Source organism: Micromys minutus (genome assembly GCF_963924665.1).
Source record: "Micromys minutus genome assembly, chromosome: 2".
Classification (NCBI taxonomy): Eukaryota; Metazoa; Chordata; class Mammalia; order Rodentia; family Muridae; genus Micromys; species Micromys minutus.
In genome coordinates, this window is record NC_137971.1 from 92,368,475 (window position 1) to 92,387,583 (window position 19,109).

The following is a 19,109-nucleotide window of genomic DNA, read 5'->3' on the forward strand; positions in this document are numbered from 1 at the left end:
AGAAAAAAAGAAACTATATAATTGATAAGCTAGATTAGTGATTATAACTTTACCTTAACAATATAACTTTTTCTTTTTGTAGATTTTTATCCTTTGTGTAGCTTTGAATTGGTGCTCAATTGGCATTTCAAATAAATTCTAACATTCAGGAATTGTGTACATTATCTACATCCAACCTAAGCTCTGAACAGAAAAGGCACCTTACTATTGCTGCCCAGATTTAAACTAATCTTTTGAAATTTAAACATTACAGCATTAAAAATAGGAAACAACAAGATTAAGTGTACATTTCAGTGTCTGGAAATGAGAAACTTATGACAATCCATAGAAATAGACAAAGAAACTGGTTCTAGTGCTGAGGAAGGTGGTGTATACCTGTAATGTCACACTTTCTCACAATACTGCAGAGGAGTATTATAACTTGCATACCAACCAGCATTATAAAACCTTGTCTGAAAATACACATAGCATACATACAAGAGCACACACAAGCACACACACACACACACACACACATACACACACACACACACAGAGAGAGAGACATAAACACACACCTTTGACTCCCTATCTACTTAAGGGTCTTGGTTACTTATTTCTTCATAAGATCACACCAGATGAAAAACCAGGACTTCAAAGTGTATTTGATATGCCTAATTCCAGTTACTTTTATGATGGTCAAATATGAAAAAAATATTTTGGTGTGTTTCTAAATGTGATAAGAGCTAGAAGGAATGATACAATGAGGATCTTGTAAGAAGTATATCTAGAAGCTTATTTCCTAAGAAACACGAGGGTTCAGATTCATCCTAATTTAAATGCCATGCAATAAATAAATAAAGTATACATTACCAAATCTGGAGTCTCTATGAGCTATAGAAATTATATCTCAGACATAAAACAGAACTGTCCTTGATGTTTCCTTTTTGAAACAAATACTTGCTTGCAACTTTCAAACAAATCTCTCACTTAATTAGAGAAGTACGGTTTCTATTACCCAGTTCAACCCTCTTCTATTGCTTCTTCTCTTTGCCTCTAACTTGTCATCTTTCATCTCTAAGAACCACCTGCTCCACCAGTGCCTTTTACCTTAGATATCAACAACCTCTGTCTTATATGCTTGGTCTTACCATCTTACCTGGCTTTCAATACAAGGGAAGGTACCTGCTCTGCCTGCTACCACACCAGTGACATATTGGATAGCTCATGGTCTCACTCCTTTATAATGAACCTGCCATGTAATTTTCAGTGCTGACAAGGCTCTTGGGAATCTATAACAGAAATCAATTACAAATTCCTAGGAGACCACACACATTTAGCCTGAAATTATATGGTACCATCTTCCTCTTAATTATCCTATTAATTTTACAGTAGTTTTCAGACATTAACATGTATTAATATATATAATAGTACTACTTGGTGTGTTATTTTAATGTGCATATAGTTCACGCTGATCAAGAAAGGTAGTCTGTATTTTCTTTTCTGTATTCTCTCTGTTTAGAACCTTCAGTCTTCTCTATTACAAATTTTCAAATATTGCAGGAAAGATTATTATGCATTATAGCCACTGTTCTGTAGTGAGGAATCCCATAATCTAAGCTTGTATCTAATTGGATTTTATTACCTGTTACCCAACACTGTACCTTCTCTTTATCCACCCCTACCTTGCATACTTCTCAGTCTCTTGTAACCAGAATCCTACCACCAATGTGGTATCTTTTGACTTCTACATATGAGAAGCTAAGATATTTGTCTTTCTGTTTCTCTTATTTCACTCAATGAAAAATGCATTTCACCCATTTTGATGCCAATGATGAGATATGAATCTTTATGACCTTATAATATTACATTGCTTGTATATGCCATATTTCTTTACTCATTCATCTATGGATAGATACTGCATGTTTTACATGTTTGTTAGAAATAGTCCTGCCATAAATATAAGAGTTCAAGTCTCTGTACTGTAGTGATGCTGAGCAGTGTGTATAGTTGGGTTTTATGATAGATCTATGTTTAGTCTTTCGGACACTTTTCACAGCATTGTCTATATGATTATACTAATATATAAACCACTTCACAGTGTAAAGGGCTCTTCCTGCACAGCTTCACCAGTGTTCCCTGATAGGAAAATGAGTCTGATTTGTGTTTCCCTGATGGGCATTGATACCAAACATCATTTTTCCTTTGCTTAGATTTGTGTTCTACTTATAACTATGCAGAATCTCAAATACTTGTGTGGTTGCTTTCTTCCTCTTTTCCCATGCAATCACATACAGTATAGCATTTCCTTGGAGAAAATATATCAATTGATGTACAACCTTATAACTGTTTTTCTTATTTGATTTGACTAAGGTTATTCATATTGTAAAAGAAAATAAATTATGACTGATGTGAAGCTAGGCATTTAAACACAGACTATATGTTGTGGTTAGGGAAAAGGAGGTCCACCATCCTGTATCCTGTATTTTTGTAAATCACTGGAAGACAGCACTGGGACATCAAAAGAAAAATGAATCCTTTCCTTTTATACTGATTCAATTGTCCATAGCTATACTAAATGTCTGTTTACTTTTGATCATCGCTTTCTGGAATACTAATTATGTATTCTCTAGAATTTAAATATTGTTTCCCTTGTCTTCTCATAGCTTTCTTCAGTGTATCACTAATAAGTGTAAGCATCTGCTCACAAAGATAATCAAAAATGTAATATATTTAGTAGCATAAAAATGTATCTTCTTTGAGACAGCGTTTGGATTCACTGGTTCTGGATCACATGTGGGGTTCTGAGTTTTGATGATACTGCTGCTCTGGGACCATATTTAAGATAGGTTCTAAAATTATTCATGAGTTTTACTAATTCTGGCATTGCCCAAAATTCTTAAGTGCAGTTAACTTAAGTGTGATGATAGGTAATTAAATTTTGTATACTTCTAAATCTTGAGTTCATGTTTTATTTTTCTTTGTTTTGTTTTAAAGAGAGCAAATGTGTGAGAGTGTGAATATGGAAGTGGAAGAGACTCCGGGGATGAAGGGCTGGAAAGAGAGATGAGTGTGTCCAAAGTATGATTTATAAAGCTCTCAAGAATTAAATAAGTATATTTAAAGCATGATAATTTACACATAGCTAGTCTTACCAGTAATTTAAGTATTTCCTGACACCAGTAAAAAGGATCCTGCCTCCATGATTTATATGGGCAATAGAGGCACAAGAGTAATAGGAATAGACAACCAATGACTGGTCTAATTTGGGTTCCACGCCACAAAAGTGAGCTCATACCTGACACTGTGTGGATGACCAGGAACAAGAGGCCAGATAGCACAGAGACCTAAGGTAGACAAAAAAACCAATAAAATGATTCCTAGTGATAATCTCCTATACTCACAGATCAGTGACTAACACATTCATCATTACAGAGACTTCCTTCGGTAGCTGAAGGAAATAGATGCAAAAGCCCACAGCCAAACACTAGGCACATAGAGAACCCCAAATAGAGATTCTCATTGGTCCCATCTCTAGGAGCCTGAGAAATCTCATAAAAAGAAAGGGGGGAAGAATTGTAAGGGCCAGAGAGATGGAGGACACCAGAAAAAAAAAAAAAAAAAAAAAAAAACAGCCCACAGAATCAACTAAGCAGGGCTCATAGTAGCTCACAGAGACTAAAGTCATAATTACAGAGCCTAGACAGCTCTGCGTTAGGTCCTCTGCAAACACGTAGATGTTTTGCTTGGGGTTTTTATGGGGATTCTAACAGTGAGATTGGGGATGTCTTTGACTTTTTGCCTGCTCCTGTGGATCATTTTATCCTCCTACTGGGTTGCATCCCTGAACCCTGATATGAGGGTTTGTGCTTTGTCTTACTATAATGTGTTATACTGTATTTTATAAATATCCCGAAGAGGACTGCTCTTTTCCGAAGGAAAACAGAGATGGGGTGGACCTGTGGGAGGGGGAGACTAGGAAGAGTGGAGGGAAGAGAAACTATGGTTAGGATGTATTTTATGAGGGAAGAATAATAAAAATAAAAAATATCTAACCAGCAAAATCCCAATTTGGCTCGGAAGAGAGGAACCCTGAGTAGGTTTAGGGTGGCCATGTTGAGTGAGAAGGGCCCTCTGGTCTTAGGATGGCTCAGAAATGACTGGAAGAATCTCTGCTGAAATTCCTTTTCTTGTCTGGATCCTCAGCCCCCATAAGAGAGAGGCCTTGGAATCTCAACTAACACAATGTACACAGAAACCCTAAAAAATTGCTGCTATGCAAAGTACAGGCACACACGTGTTTATGTATATATTCACAGACATGCTGTCTCACACTGTCAACTAGGACTATGTATTCACCACTATTCCAGGACTATTAAGTCATAAATGATGTTATCACATGAGTTATGTGTCACAAAATAAATTATCATTTGTATAGTTGCATATAAGCTTTATTTTATAAATATATATAAATATTAAATATATTTAAATATAGCCACTTATATACATATTTACTAAGAAATAACAAACATGTCAAAACATATTAGATAAAGATACTTTCAGGCTGCACATAGAACTAAGTATACAAGCTCAGAGAGATTAAATTCTGTATGCATACAATTTCTCACACACTTGCAGTCATGCCACACGTCTTGCACATGCATTCAGATCTCCAGCCTTTGTATTCCCTTGCGGAGAAGAGAAAAGAAAGTTAGGAGTTAAGATCTCTGGCTTCAGAACCCAGTCTCAGAGGAAGCCAGTATGAGACTGACACCAAGACTCATAGGAATGGAGAGAAAATTCTCAAGAGGAAGAAGGAGCAAGGCAGATAGATTCCTTCAAATAGATCATAATTACAAATCCTAATTTAAGATGTCTGCCAAAAGCTGAATCCCAGAGGCTTGTTAGAACTGCTTGTAGTTAGTCTCAGCTTAGTTCATAAAAATGAAGTCTTCAGGGTAGGAGAGTTTCTATGCCACGGGCATATCTGCCACTTTCAGAGCATCAAGACTCTCAGAGCCTCCACGAAGCTAGAAGGCAAAGCTATGAGACGTACCTCCCTGAGATATTGAGTTTCAGATGTCTATGAAAACAGAACAGTACTCTGTGATGGAAAGAAAGAATAATGATTCCCACTGTACCTCCAGTGAGACCTAGAAAGGTAAGAACCCTCTAGAAAGGAGATTACACATGGGCCTAACACTCTCAGCTATTAAAATTTTACCATGTAAATTAGATGCTTCGAAGTGTGAGAACAAACTGTTTCCTGAAACCATTTGTTAACAAGATCTTGCCCATTTTTTTTTCTATTTTTTTTTCTATCTCTTAACTAACTTCAGCAGAATTTTTGACAGCTGGACACACTATTTCCCTACATCAGTGTAGTAAAGGATAGCCAACAGAAGCAGCGGATACCATTGATTCAAATTCATTGTCACTGATGAAATCTAAGCCTTTCTCAACTTGAGGCCGTAGTCCTTCTAATTAAATTTTCCCAACCAAATTCTACACATGTGGATTATTAAAAAACTGAAGAACCCAAAGTTTAATCATCCTAATCATAATTTTCCCAAAGTATGTGACTCAATTTCTTCCATACACATTATGAAGAGAAGACTTTTGGCATATTAAAAAATAAGAGAATATATTTAATAACAACTTAGAGAAGGAACAGGTGTTCTAATGCAGAATTATATTGTTCCTTTTCCTATTAGCTTTAGGGAAATGCATATTTTGGTCCAAAGTACACGGATGCAAGGCAACTTGTAGAAGGACAAAGAAGACTGTTTTGTGGGTATAGATCAAAGCAGGGTTCAGTGAGCTATGAGGAAGCTTTAAGGACATTGCTAGCTAGTGAATACACCTATTGTTATTCAATGGCAGAGATTTTTCTGACATTCCCTGGCACAAATATTTATTAAAGTCCTTCTATTATGAGGCACAGAGATGAGAGAAGTCAAACAGGACTCCAGGCTGGCTTACCAAAAAAAACAAGGCTGTTATACTACAGTCTGAGGGGTAAATGCACTGTGTGGTCCTTTTAGAAATAAGCCTTATTGGAATGTGTAGACACACACACAAACGCACACACACACACACACACACACACACACACACACACTGATGATTTGAGTAAAGTTTCTTTGTACTCAAGGTTAATAAGGCTAGTATCAAGGGAGGCTTTATTACTAACAAAGCCAGAAATACTTTTAACTGACCTTTACTGAAAACATTTGCTGACTTGCAATCTAGTGGGACGCATATCAAGAACACAGTATGTCATTTAGAGGTGTGCACTCAATTAATTCTACTCTACCCCAAAACATCTTTAGGTTACACTTGAGGTTTATGTTAAGTGCCAATTTATCTCTAAATAGAGAACGTCTTTTAAGCAGTATTCCCTTCCATCAGGAAGATGAGATTATACAGACAAGATTACATGATCCCGTTTGTTGTAAATAATAGAAAACTTGGGTTGAAGATAGCTATATTGGTCAAAATATATAACCATTAGGTGTAATTTGTTATCCTGAAAGATACTGGGTGTGAGAACATAATTACACTTGCAGCTCATATGCTCCAAACAGCTTTGGATCAACATGTGAATAAGAGAGGTGAGCTACATTATTTCATGTTGAAAAGCGGCTTGTATTAGTACAGCTAACTTTTCATATAAAGGCCCAATGAAGTCACTGTCATTCAATGTATTTGTAATCAATAACATTCGTTCCATTGTCTCCATCTAGGAAATAGATACCTTTGCTGCTGAGAATATAGTAACCATCCTCTCATGGTGGCTTCAAGTAACAATTCTTTCCATCCTCTGTTCTTTATCCTTCTTGGAATCCCAGGACTAGAGAATTATCAATTCTGGATTGCCTTTCCTTTCTTTGTTATGTATATTGTGGCACTGACTGGAAATATTACCATTCTATATATAATTCGAATTGACCATACCCTACATGAGCCCATGTACCTCTTCCTGGCCTTGCTGGCTATCACTGACCTGGTCCTATCTTCCTCCACACAACCTAAAATGCTGGCCATACTCTGGTTTCATCATCATGAGATTGAATACAATACCTGCCTCATCCAAGTATTCTTCATACATGCCTTTTCTTCTGTTGAGTCTGGGGTGCTCATGGCCATGGCCTTGGACCGCTATGTGGCTATCTGCTTTCCACTCCGACATTCCAGCATCCTGACCACATCTGTAGTCATCAAACTAGGGACAGCTGTGATGGTGAGAGGGCTGCTGTGGGTGAGCCCCTTCTGCTTCATGATCTCCAGGATGCCCTTCTGTCCCAACAAGATCATTCCGCAGTCCTACTGTGAACACATGGCTGTGCTTAAGTTGATATGTGCTGATACCAGAGTCAATCGTGGATATGGACTCTTTGTGGCTTTCTCTGTGGTTGGCTTTGACATAATTGTCATCAGTGTGTCTTATGTGATGATTCTGAGAGCTGTGCTGAGGTTGCCCTCAGGTGAAGCTCGCCTCAAAGCTTTTGGTACATGTGCTTCCCATGTCTCTGTTATCTTGGCTTTCTATATCCCAGCCCTTTTCACCTTCCTCACCCACCGCTTTGGCCACCATGTGCCCAGAGTTGTGCACATAATGTTTGCTAATTTCTATCTGTTGGTTCCTCCCATGCTCAATCCTATTATCTATGGAGTTAGAACCAAACAGATCAGGGACAGGGTTATCCAAGGATTCATGAGAAAAAAATCCTTGAGCCAGGGATCACAATAGTTCCAGGTAAATGACCAAAGAACATATTCAACAAACTTGGGCAAATCAACACATATTTGCAAGGTATCTGGCATTCCTCCAGAAGTGGAATAAATTTCAAGCTATCTAGAATGAGAGATTTGAGACCTTTTATGGATAATATATATATATATATATATATATATATATATATATGTATGTATATGTATATATATATATATTTAACCTGCTCCTATCATAAGAAAAACAAAGAAGCTTTTCCTATATTAAATCATTGAATTGTTATAAGAATACTATCGTGCATAAATTATTAACTTGAAAACATTTTAAAATCTTAATAGTCATATAATTTAACATATAGTTTTAACAGAGATTTAAAAATATGCCTTAAACAAATAATAATTTGTATATTTTCCCATCTTGAAGTCTCTTTATAGAAATAGACTTTTCAAAATTAAAATATGTTTAAAAGCTTATATAAATTCATTATTTATGTCAATAAATAATAAAACACTTAAAATAGGAAACAGGTAAAACAAGTAGCAGGTGACTGTCATGTGTCACTTAACTGTCCCTTAACTATTCTAACTTAACTAGACCATCTTAATTACATGAAGGTGGGAACCTAGTCAATATATGACTTTAACAACAACAATAACACAAAACTACCTGTAAGTCTTGAAGGTTTTACAGAACCCAAGAATATATGTAGAGAAAAGGCTTTGGCCAATGCAAGGGAATATTATTAATCGCCATATGGAGGTATGTATCATTGTAGGTTTTTAAGTTTATTCTTTAAAATTAGCATGGTTTTATTTCATTAAAATGTTCAATTTTACAGACTAACATGGCACTTCAACACTAATTTTAATAATTATCCTTAATTGATAGAACAAAATGTTAGTGTGAGAGAAAAGTAATTAAAATATCAATAAAAATATACAAAAGAGGTTGGTGCCAAAGACTACGGAAAAGAATTTAATGGTCCTTAAGAACAAGGTATGACATACTATATTAAGATGTGCAGCAGTTTACAAACCTTCAGACAATATTAATACCAAATCTCAACTTCTTTAGGCTACTAACAATGAATGTTAAGTGAACTGATTTGGCATTTCACAGCTAATAGCTACTGAATCTATGAGAAAAATTAAATTTCAGAATGAAGGCCAGATTCTATAGAAAAAGAAGAAGAATTATTTTATAAAGAAACTATATTCTAAGATTTAAATTTATAGAGAATGTCTTTAAAATTCTAATCACACAATTAAATGTTAATTTCCTTCAGAACTATCACCTTGAAGCATTTTTCAAGCATGCTTACTGTTGGATCACTGCACTAGTATAGTTCAACCTTTTCTACTACTAAAGCAAAGGGACATAAGTTCTCAGAACACCCTTGAAGGTTGGTAACATGCTTTCTAGTAAACTATTTTGTCAAATGAATAATGGGCAGGAGGTAGATAGAGCTATATATGCAAAGCAAGAGCTATGAACAAGGATGCAGTCTTTGGATCCGGTAAAAGACCTAGGAAACAATATGGGGAAAGACTTTGGCACTGAAAATTATGTCTCTGAACTAGGAGTTCGTTTGCATCAGGTTTTGATAGGAAACATTACTGAGGGTAGAATGTCTAAGGACTATAAATTGTAGTTCTCAACCTACTCACAACCAAAAGCTGCAGATGGTAGAATTTAGAAGCACTCAGAAAAGAGAGCCATTTTTCTCACCTCTCTGCCCAGCAATATTGTCCTAAAATCTTAATATCAAAGTCCTTCAGGAAAAGTTGAATCCTATGGTGTCCCTAGTTCAAACACTCCAAAACAAGTAATTAGAATGTGTGGACATTCAGAATTGACTTGTTATATGTTCTAGTCACTCATAAATACTGAAGACCAAGCATAGAGAGGTTTAAATCAACATTTAGATCTATGCTGGATGAACCCTAGCTGAAGAATTGTTACTGAACTGAGGCCTTAAAAAACACAAATACATTTAGATTCAAATTCCCATTGCTTATAAATGTGTTTTTTCTCAGAGAAGAGTCATTGCATATGAACTTAGTTACAGAAAAGCAATACTGAATCAATCTACAGTGAACCACTCCTCCAATGTGACAGAAGACCTTGCATAAATGGAGAATTAAATAGATGAGCACACAGTATTACTACTATTCAGACAAGGTGACCAAGTTGATACATCTAAAAACCAAAGATTCCTTTCAAATTATCAAATCCAGAATCAAAAAAAGGGACCAATTCTATTTTCCAGGCCAGTAAAGGAACTGTGATCTTGGACTTCACATTCCAGAGTTGTGGCACATGAAATTCTATTAGTCAAGCTACTCTGTATACCTTGTTGAAGAAGTGTTGTCACAACAATATAATAGATGGGTTTTGTTTATCATGATAAATCTGAATCTATAAATTACTAGATTTAATCTTCCTTGATAGTCTTTTAATATGGTTTAAATATATATACAATAACAACCATCATTCTTTTAAACACTGTTCTACATTCTAACATGGTTTTTCAATGCCCTAAAATCTTTACATAGCCTAGCCTGGCTATCCTAGGAAATGCTTGTCTCAAAATCCCTGGGTTTTGAGGTATAAAACATACCACCATACCTAGCTTTTATTTTTTATATATTTATTTATTTATGTATATGAGTGTTTTGTCTTTATGTTATAACATTGCACTGAAAGCATATAAGAGAGTTAAAAAAAAAAAAAAAAAAAAAAAAAAAAAACCCAGAACTATAGTACTAGATTAAGCCAGTCAAATTTTCATCATGAATGGGGGAGGAAACTCATGAGGTCTTACACCTTAATTAAGAAACTATCAGAAATTGATACGTGCTGAGGAAGGAAAAATAATGCTTCAATAGATGGTTCTATACTCATTCAAGAGTAGTAGCACTAAATTGACTCAGTGGGCTTAAGAGAAAAAAATGAGAACACATAAAGTTAAGAAGGAAAGTGGTAGACTCACTGCCTGCCCACAGAGAGCTGAACATCAAGAAACAAGTTCACAGGCCCACAGACCCACAGACACCCAGACCGACAGGAGAGACAAGCTTCAGTCAGAGACAAGATCACCTAACATCACAGATAATAAGATGGCAAGAGGCAAGTGCAAGAACCTAAGCTATGGAAACCAAGACAACCTGGCAACATTGGAACCCAGTTCTCCTACCACATCAAGTAGTAGATATGCCAACACACCAGAAAAATAAGATATAGACTTATCATCATACTTCATGATGACGATGGATGTCCTTGAGAAGCAAATGAATAACTCCCTTAAGCAATTACAAGAGAGCCCGGAGAATACATATAAATAAGTAGAAGACTTTAAAGAGGAAACAAAAAACTCACTTAAAGAGCTACAACAACAACAACAAAAAAAAAAAAAAAAAAAAAAAAAAAAAAAAACAACCAAACAGGCAAAGGAATTGAAAACAGAAATACAAACAATGAAGAAATCACAAATCACAAACTAAGACAATCCTGGACTTAGGCAACCTAGGAAAGAGGTCAGAAATCATAGATGCAAGCTTCACCAACAGAATACAAGAGATGAAAGAGAGAATATCAGGGGCAGAAGAAAACATTGACACATCAGTCAGAGAAAATGCAAAAATGAAAAAGTTCCTAACCCAAAACATTTAGGATATTCAGGACACAATGAGAAGACCAAACCTAAGGATAATCGTTGTTGAATAGGGCAACGACTCCCAAATAAAATGTCCAGTAAATATCTTCAACAAAATCATAAAAGAAAACTTCTCTCATCTAAAGAAAGAGATGACCATGAACATACAAGATGCCTACAGAACTCCAAATAGATTAGACCAGAAAAGAAATTCTTCCCAACACATAATAGTAAAAGGACCAAATGTTCAAAAGAAAAAAAGAATATTAAAAGCACATATAACATATAAAGGCAGCCAAATCAGAATTACACCAGACTTCTCAACAGAGACTATGAAAGCTAGAAGATCCTAGCCTAACATCATATAGACCCTAAGAGAACACAAATGCCGAGCCAGGTTACTATACCCAGCTAAATTCTCAATTACCATAAATAGAGATATCAAGATATTCCAGGACAAAACAAGATTTACACAATATATGTTCACAAACCCAGCCCTATGAAGGATAACAGATAAAAAGCTCCAACACAAGGAGAGAAACTATACCCTAGGAAAAGCAAGAAAATAATATCCTTGCAACAAAACCAAAAACAGAAAAGCACACAAACATAATTCTACCTCTAGCAACAAAAATAACAGGAAAGAACAATCACTATTTCTTAATATCTCTTAACATCAATGGACTCAATTTCCCAGTAAGAAGACATAGAATATTAGACTGGATATGTAAACAGGATGCAGCACTTTGCTGCATACAGGAAACTAATCTCAGCAACAAAGACAGCACTTCCTCAGAGTAAAAGGTTGGAAAAAAAAACTTTCCAAGCAAATGTTTCCAAGAAACAAACTGGAGTAGCCATTCTGATATCAAATAAAATAGATTTTCAACCAAAAGTTATCAAAAAAGATAACAAACAACACTTTTTACTCATCACAGAAAAAAATCTATGAAGACAAATTCTAAATCCTGAACATCTATGCTCTAAATACAAAGGCACCCAAATTCATAAAAGAAACTCTACTAAAGTTCAAAGCATATATTATATCACACACAATACTAGTGAGAGACTTCAACACCCACTGTCATCAGTGGACACATCATGGAAGCAGAAACTGAACAGAGACATGGTGAAATTAACAGAAGTTGTAAACCAAATAAATTTACCAGACATCAATTGAACATTTCATCCTAAAACAAAAGCATATATCTTCTTCTCAGCACCTCATGGTACCTATTCCATAATTGACCATATGATCAGTCACAAAACAGGCCTCAGCAGATACAAGAAGATTGAAATACTCCCCTGCATCATATATAATCACCATGAACTAAGCCTGGTCTTTAATTCAACAAAATCAACAAAAAGCCCACATATACATGGAAGCTGAACATTTCTCTACTCAATGATAACTTGGTGAAGGAAGAAATAAAAAAAAAAATCAAGAATCTTTTTTGGGGATTTAATGTAAATGAAGGGATAACATAGCCAAACTTACAGGATGCAATGAAAGCAGTACTAAGGAAAACTCATAGTACTGAGTGCCTCCAGAAAGAAACTAAAGAGAGTATATACTAGCAACTCAATTGCATACCTGAAAGCCCTAGAACAAAAAGAAGCAGACACACCTAAGAGGAGTAGATGGCAGGAAATAATCAAACTTAGAGCTGTAATTAACCAAGTAGAAACAAAAAGAACTATACAAAGAATCAACAAAACCAGGAGCTGGTTCTTTGAGAAAATCAACAAGATTGATAAACCCTTAGCCAGACTAACTAGAGGGTACAGAGAGAGTATCCAAATTGACAAAATCAAAAATGAAAGGGGAGACATAACAAAGAAACTTGGAAATTTAAGAAATCATCAGATCCTACTACAAAAACCTATGTTCAACAAAACTCAAAAATCTAGAGAAATGGATAATTTTCTAGACAGATAACATGTACCAAGGATAAATCAGCATCAGATAAACCAACTAAACAGATCCATAATCCCTAAAGAAATAGAAGTCAACAAAAGTCTTCTAACAACCCCCGCCAAAAACTAGGACCAGGTGAGTTCAGTGCAGAATTTTATCAGACCTTCATAGAAGACCTAATACCAAAACTCTCCAAACTATTTCACAAAGTAAACAGAAGGAACACTACTTGATTCATTCTTTGATACCACAATTATGCTTATACCTAAACTACACAAAGTCCCTACAAAGAGAACTTTTGACCAATTTTTCTCCTGAACATTGATACACAAATACTCAATAAAATTCTTGAAAACCAAATCCAAGAATACATCAAAATGATCATTTGCCATGATCAAGTAAGCTTCATTCCAGGGATAAAGGGAGGGTTCAATATATGAAAATCCATCAACATAACCCATATATAAACAAACTTGAAGAGAAGAAAAATAGTAGAGAAAGTAGGAGAGAAATTAGAGTGGAGAAAATGGCTGTATTTTATCAAAACATACATATGTATTAAAAATTCTCAAACCAGAGAAAAATATGTGAGATGAACTATATGAAAAACAAAATACCATGCCTGGATTCACATGACAATTGGAGTAATGGCTCAGATGTCCTGTGGTGATCTAAGCAAATCTGTGATCTTACATGCTTTGAGTTAATCTCATCACTTATTTCTACAGCATCAATAACAAATCAGTCTGTATTGTTTTCCAATCACTGTGGGAACACCCATACCTCTATGGTTAATTTCAATAGTTAATGTGATTACACTAAAACTTATGATACTCATAGGTGGGATACATTTGAGTGTGTCTATGACATTGTTTCTAGAACTGAGGCAGAAGTCCAACCCTAAATCTAGGCACTCAGATCTTATGAGCAGGGATTCTGAAGTCAATGAAGGGGATAGGAGGCAGGTTAAGTGACATCATTCATCTATCTCTGCTTCCTGGCTGTGGATATGATGCAACCAAATTACCTCATGCTTCCATCACAGTGTCTTCCCCATTTGATGGATGCAATCATCAGAAACACATAAGTCAAAATAAATCTTCAAGTTGAATTCATCAGATACTTTGTCAAGCAACAGCAAAAGTAACAAATGTGCGTTCAATCACCAGCTGGACAAGCAAAGAGAGACTTGAAAACTCAGGATGGACAAGAACCATGCACCTGTTGAGTTCTTCCTAGCTAACACTGGGGGCATGAGACCTCCAGCATCACTCCTTAGTACTCATTCATGTATAAGCCAGATGTGTGCAAGAAATTAGGGAGCTGTGAGGTAAACGTTGGCCAAAGAGAAATAAGGTCGAACAGGTAATTCACTCTCTCTTTTAATTTCCTGGATAGACTATCATCAAACATATTTGATAAACATACAAACACAGTTATACAAGATTAGTAAATATCCATTCATGATATTTTGACTCATTTTGATTTGCCAACTCTGTTTCACATTCCTTTTGTCTGCTATGATGATGACGCAGACACAGTAGCTATTTTTTTTCCTTTGCCATCTGGTACAGTGCTAATTCTTGTCAGTTGATAGTAGTGAAGGAACACAGGAAGAAGGAGAGTTTCTCTACCTGGTTTCCTCTTAATTTTCTGTGGTGGTGCTAAAAGATAAAATTTTGTTCCGTTTTATGGTCCTTCTTTTTTTTCTGAGAGTGAGTCTTAACAGTGCACAACTCTCATCCATACTGACATACGAAGGATGCTCTCCACCTGTCCTCTGTGGTGATGGCTAGGCCAGAAGACCCCCAAAATAACAGAAGGAATTCTGTCTGGAGTAGCCTCTCCTAAGTGTACTCTGCCCTGAGAATGTGAGTGTGCCTAAAAACTCTATATGACTAATCTGGAAAGCTGTACACACAACCTCATGCTGAAAAGATCTCTTGTCACCGACTCTCACTGAGATACAGATGACCATGAATGTAGAAAGTCTCTACAACTATCACGCATATCAGGGACACACTCCTCCTCCCAGAAACATCTTCACATTAAAGGACTTTCTGGTGGTGGAGAAGACAGTTTTTTTTTTCAAGTGTTAAAAATAATACACTTCCATCACTTTGTACGCATAGAAAAACAAAGCTAGAGCTTCTCCTAGGTGGTTCCATCTCAATGTTCTCTGTTCCTTGTATCCATTGTACTAGAGTACACATAATTCTGATTATCTCTTATTAGCCAGTTTTCTCGCTGCTTTGTTGCCATGCTAATGATTATTTATATTAAATTCTACCTTTTCAAAGTCTTGTCTGGTTTTTTTTTTCATACTTGACCCTGGCATGGCATCCAACATACCATCTTGTCTTCAGTTTGATGCTAGTCTTCCCCCATTCAAATCCTATTTCACTATTATTTCTACTTCACTATTATTTCCATAAGCAATTTGTAACAAACACTTTATCATCCACGCTCAGAAGCCTGAATATATTCTTTAAAATGAAGTGACAGGCTAAATTAGGAAGACTCATGCTTGTAATTGACCTGGAAAATTTCAGCTAAAGGACAAGAAACATATTATATGTCAACTGTGGATTGTGTGTATTTTTTCCAATTTTACCTGCTAATAGTAACAAAAAAATTATAGAATACATTAACTTGTTATTAGAATCAGAAAACTTTAAAAAAAAAGAGAGAGATGGTGAATTGGGCTTTTCAATTGAAAATTCAATCAAAAGGCTTTTTTAATAGGAAAAAATTAATTTCACATGTAGATCATACTATGCAAAGTCTCACAGACATGGTTTTATGAAAAGGGAAACAGATCTACTAGATAAATGGCTAAATGATCTTTTTTGAAGATTCGATAAAGTAGGAATACTTAAAAGAAAATAATGAGAAAGTTACATAATTCTCACTCCTGTAATAGTTATTGAACTGTTGACGTTCGATTATATAAGCCTCAAAGTTTTTAAACTTTCCAATGCTCCATGACAGTAAGTAGCATCCTTTCTTATTTTTATCAGAACTGTTTGTTCCTATTAAGAGGTATGTAAAGTATCAAACCTGAACATTGAATCTCATATATGATATCATTCCTACAGGAGAACTACAAAAGCTGTTGTCATTACACCCAAACCAGTCACCACTCAAGTCTCATCAAACTTTATTAATGTCTCAAGAGAAAATAAGCTATCTACTGAAAGTATCAGAAAACATACCTACTTGAATGACTGGAACCTAAAGTCTCAGCCACTGAACGAGGTAATTACAGTTCTTCATACATTTACACAGAAAACATTCACTGACCATGAATCCTTATCTCTGTGGCATAAATTGCTATGAGAATGCCAGTGTAAAATTCAAAGTATTTAATATTTAATATTTTTACTTAATATTTTCCCCAAATATATGTGTATATCTGGAAATGCAGTTAACTTTCGGACAAAGAAACATCAGGATCCTTTGATGACAATTGCACATAGATGTAATTTCTTAAAATAATAAGCACCTAAATAATTCATAATCTTTTGTTATAAAATTGCTGAAGTTATTAATAAAGCTCTGTTTACTTGATATTTATTTAATAGTGAGAAACCCAGCGACTTTTCATATCTACTGTGGTTATTCTTCAGCTGTTTAAGCATACAACTGGAATTAATACAATTATCAACTGAAAAAAAATCTCAGATTTTACCTACATTTGTATTTTCTTTAGCATATAATAAAACAAGACAGTTGGTGGATACAAGACTTGAAGTCAAATTGATGTATGTATTTTAGAATTTAACCAATAATATAATAATTTAGAAAGCAGTCAGAGAATAAAATATTCTGAGTAAAATATATACAACTGGTTAAAAACATTTTCTATCATTAAATATAGAACAACTGACTCATCAATAATTTCCTATTAAATTTAAACTTAACTGAACAGAATCTGAATTACTTTATACAGAGTAATAACATCAGCAAGAACCACAAGTAATTAATTATTCATCTATAGTGGCTCATGTTATATTGAAAAATGAAATAATAATTTAAATGGCATTAATATGAATTTAGTGACAGAAAAACTTAGTAAGCAATTATCATGCAACCTAGAAGTTTGATAACTTGACATCTTAAAAGTTTGATGCTTTAAGTAAAATTAACCCATTTTACAAAATCATTTTATTTATAAATGTTTTTTTCTACTAATATCATAATTAAAGCTTGTTCTGCTTCTGATTTAAAATCTTGATAATAGCCTTTCGAATCTGCTTTGTCTTCACACTGTAGATTATAGGGTTGAGCACAGGAGGGATGAGCAGGAAGACGTTGGCCATGATGGTGTGGACAAAGGCAGGTGCTGAATGGCCATAGCGGTGTACAAGAGACAAACTGATGAGAGGGATGTAGAAAATGGCAACTGCACTGATGTGTGATATGCAAGTACTGAAGGCTTTGTGTCGCTCATCAGAGGACGCGATGCTGAGGACAGATCGGATGATCAGTACATAGGAGAGCAAGATGCAAGGGCAGTCAAAGCCTGTAGTAGAGAATAGTGCAAACAGACCAAGAACGCTATTGATCCTGTTGTCTGTACATGAGAGTTGGATGAGATCTACATGGTAACAGTATGAATGGGAAAGAACCAGAGAACTGCAGAAGGACAGCCTCTTGACAAAGAGCACAACTGGCAACATGACGGCAACATTCCTTATAAGCACAATTATGCCAATCTGGGCAATCCTGGCATTGGTAAGAATAGTGGTATATCTTAGTGGATCACAGATGGCCACAAAACGATCAAAGGCCATGGCCAGCAGAACTCCAGACTCCATGAAAGTAAACCCATGGAGAAAGAACATCTGGGCAATGCATGCATTTAAGTTGATCTCTCGGGCTTCAAACCAGAGGACACCAAGGGTAGTGGAAAGTGTGCAGAGAGACAAGCTCAGGTCTGTGACTGAAAGCATAGAGAGGAAATAGTACATAGGCTCATGGAGGCTCTGCTCACGAAGGATCACCACCAGGATCATGCTGTTCCCAGAGAGGGCAATTATGTAAAGGAGACAAAAGGGAATGGAGATCCAGACCTGAGCTGCCCTCAGGCCTGGGATACCAGTGAGGAGGAAGGTCGGAAGCTGGGAATTGGTATTATTAAGCATAGTGAAGTCTGGGAAAAGAAGGGCAATTAGATAATTTGATACAACAATGCACATATAATTTATTTTAGAAATAGCTCTCTAGCACTTAGCCAATACTTATAATTCTTAAAATTTTTAGATATTTGTTGATATACTAGAACTGAAGGCTTCTCTTCTAACCACTCAGTGTTCCACATTTTTTGAAAAAAATATTTGCCAAATTGTTAAAAATAAAATTCTTTTTAAAAATATTCCAAGCCTGTCTCTTCTCTTTGTGACCAAAAAGTGGCAAGAAAATTTATTCCTATCTCTATAACTTCTCAGTAAATACCTAAATAACATAATGAAAATCCAGTTTCCAGTATATTTGAAAATATGTTCTTGAGTCTATTGCATGACACTGAGAAAACTGTCTTTTTTTTTTAAATGTGACCACTAAACAGGCTTGGTAAATATTCAATACAATGTCAAAGTGCCTCTGAGACATACAAGTCTGCCTACATGACTGCAGGTTCGTTCAACAAAAACTGATGTCAGGTCCATTTTTTCATAGTTTCCTATGTTCTTTGTATTTTATATGTTTTATGTGTATGATTATAATTCATGCTCCAATTCTAGGGTTTAGATAGTAGCACATGCATTTTGCATATGAAGCAATTATATCTCAATAATTTAGTCATTAAATAATTGCCCTAT

The 19,109-nt window shown here is 35.4% G+C and overlaps 2 protein-coding genes across 2 annotated transcripts; one reads left to right on the forward strand and one right to left on the reverse strand.

Annotated features, from left to right (window-relative positions):
* Positions 1-6,763: 6,763 nt before the first annotated feature.
* Positions 6,764-7,732, forward strand: LOC308417758 (olfactory receptor 52R1-like; the record flags this gene model as incomplete). The annotated part of the gene is made up of 1 exon (XM_080913067.1): positions 6,764-7,732. Exon 1 carries the CDS (start codon positions 6,770-6,772, stop codon positions 7,730-7,732), a length of 963 nt encoding a protein of 320 aa, XP_080769193.1. The 5' UTR covers positions 6,764-6,769.
* Positions 7,733-17,489: 9,757 nt separating this feature from the next.
* On the reverse strand, positions 17,490-18,434 carry OR51F2 (olfactory receptor family 51 subfamily F member 2; the record flags this gene model as incomplete). The annotated part of the gene is made up of 1 exon (XM_080913068.1): positions 17,490-18,434. The coding sequence occupies one exon, from the start codon at positions 18,432-18,434 to the stop codon at positions 17,490-17,492; it is 945 nt and encodes a 314-aa protein (XP_080769194.1).
* Positions 18,435-19,109: the final 675 nt, after the last annotated feature.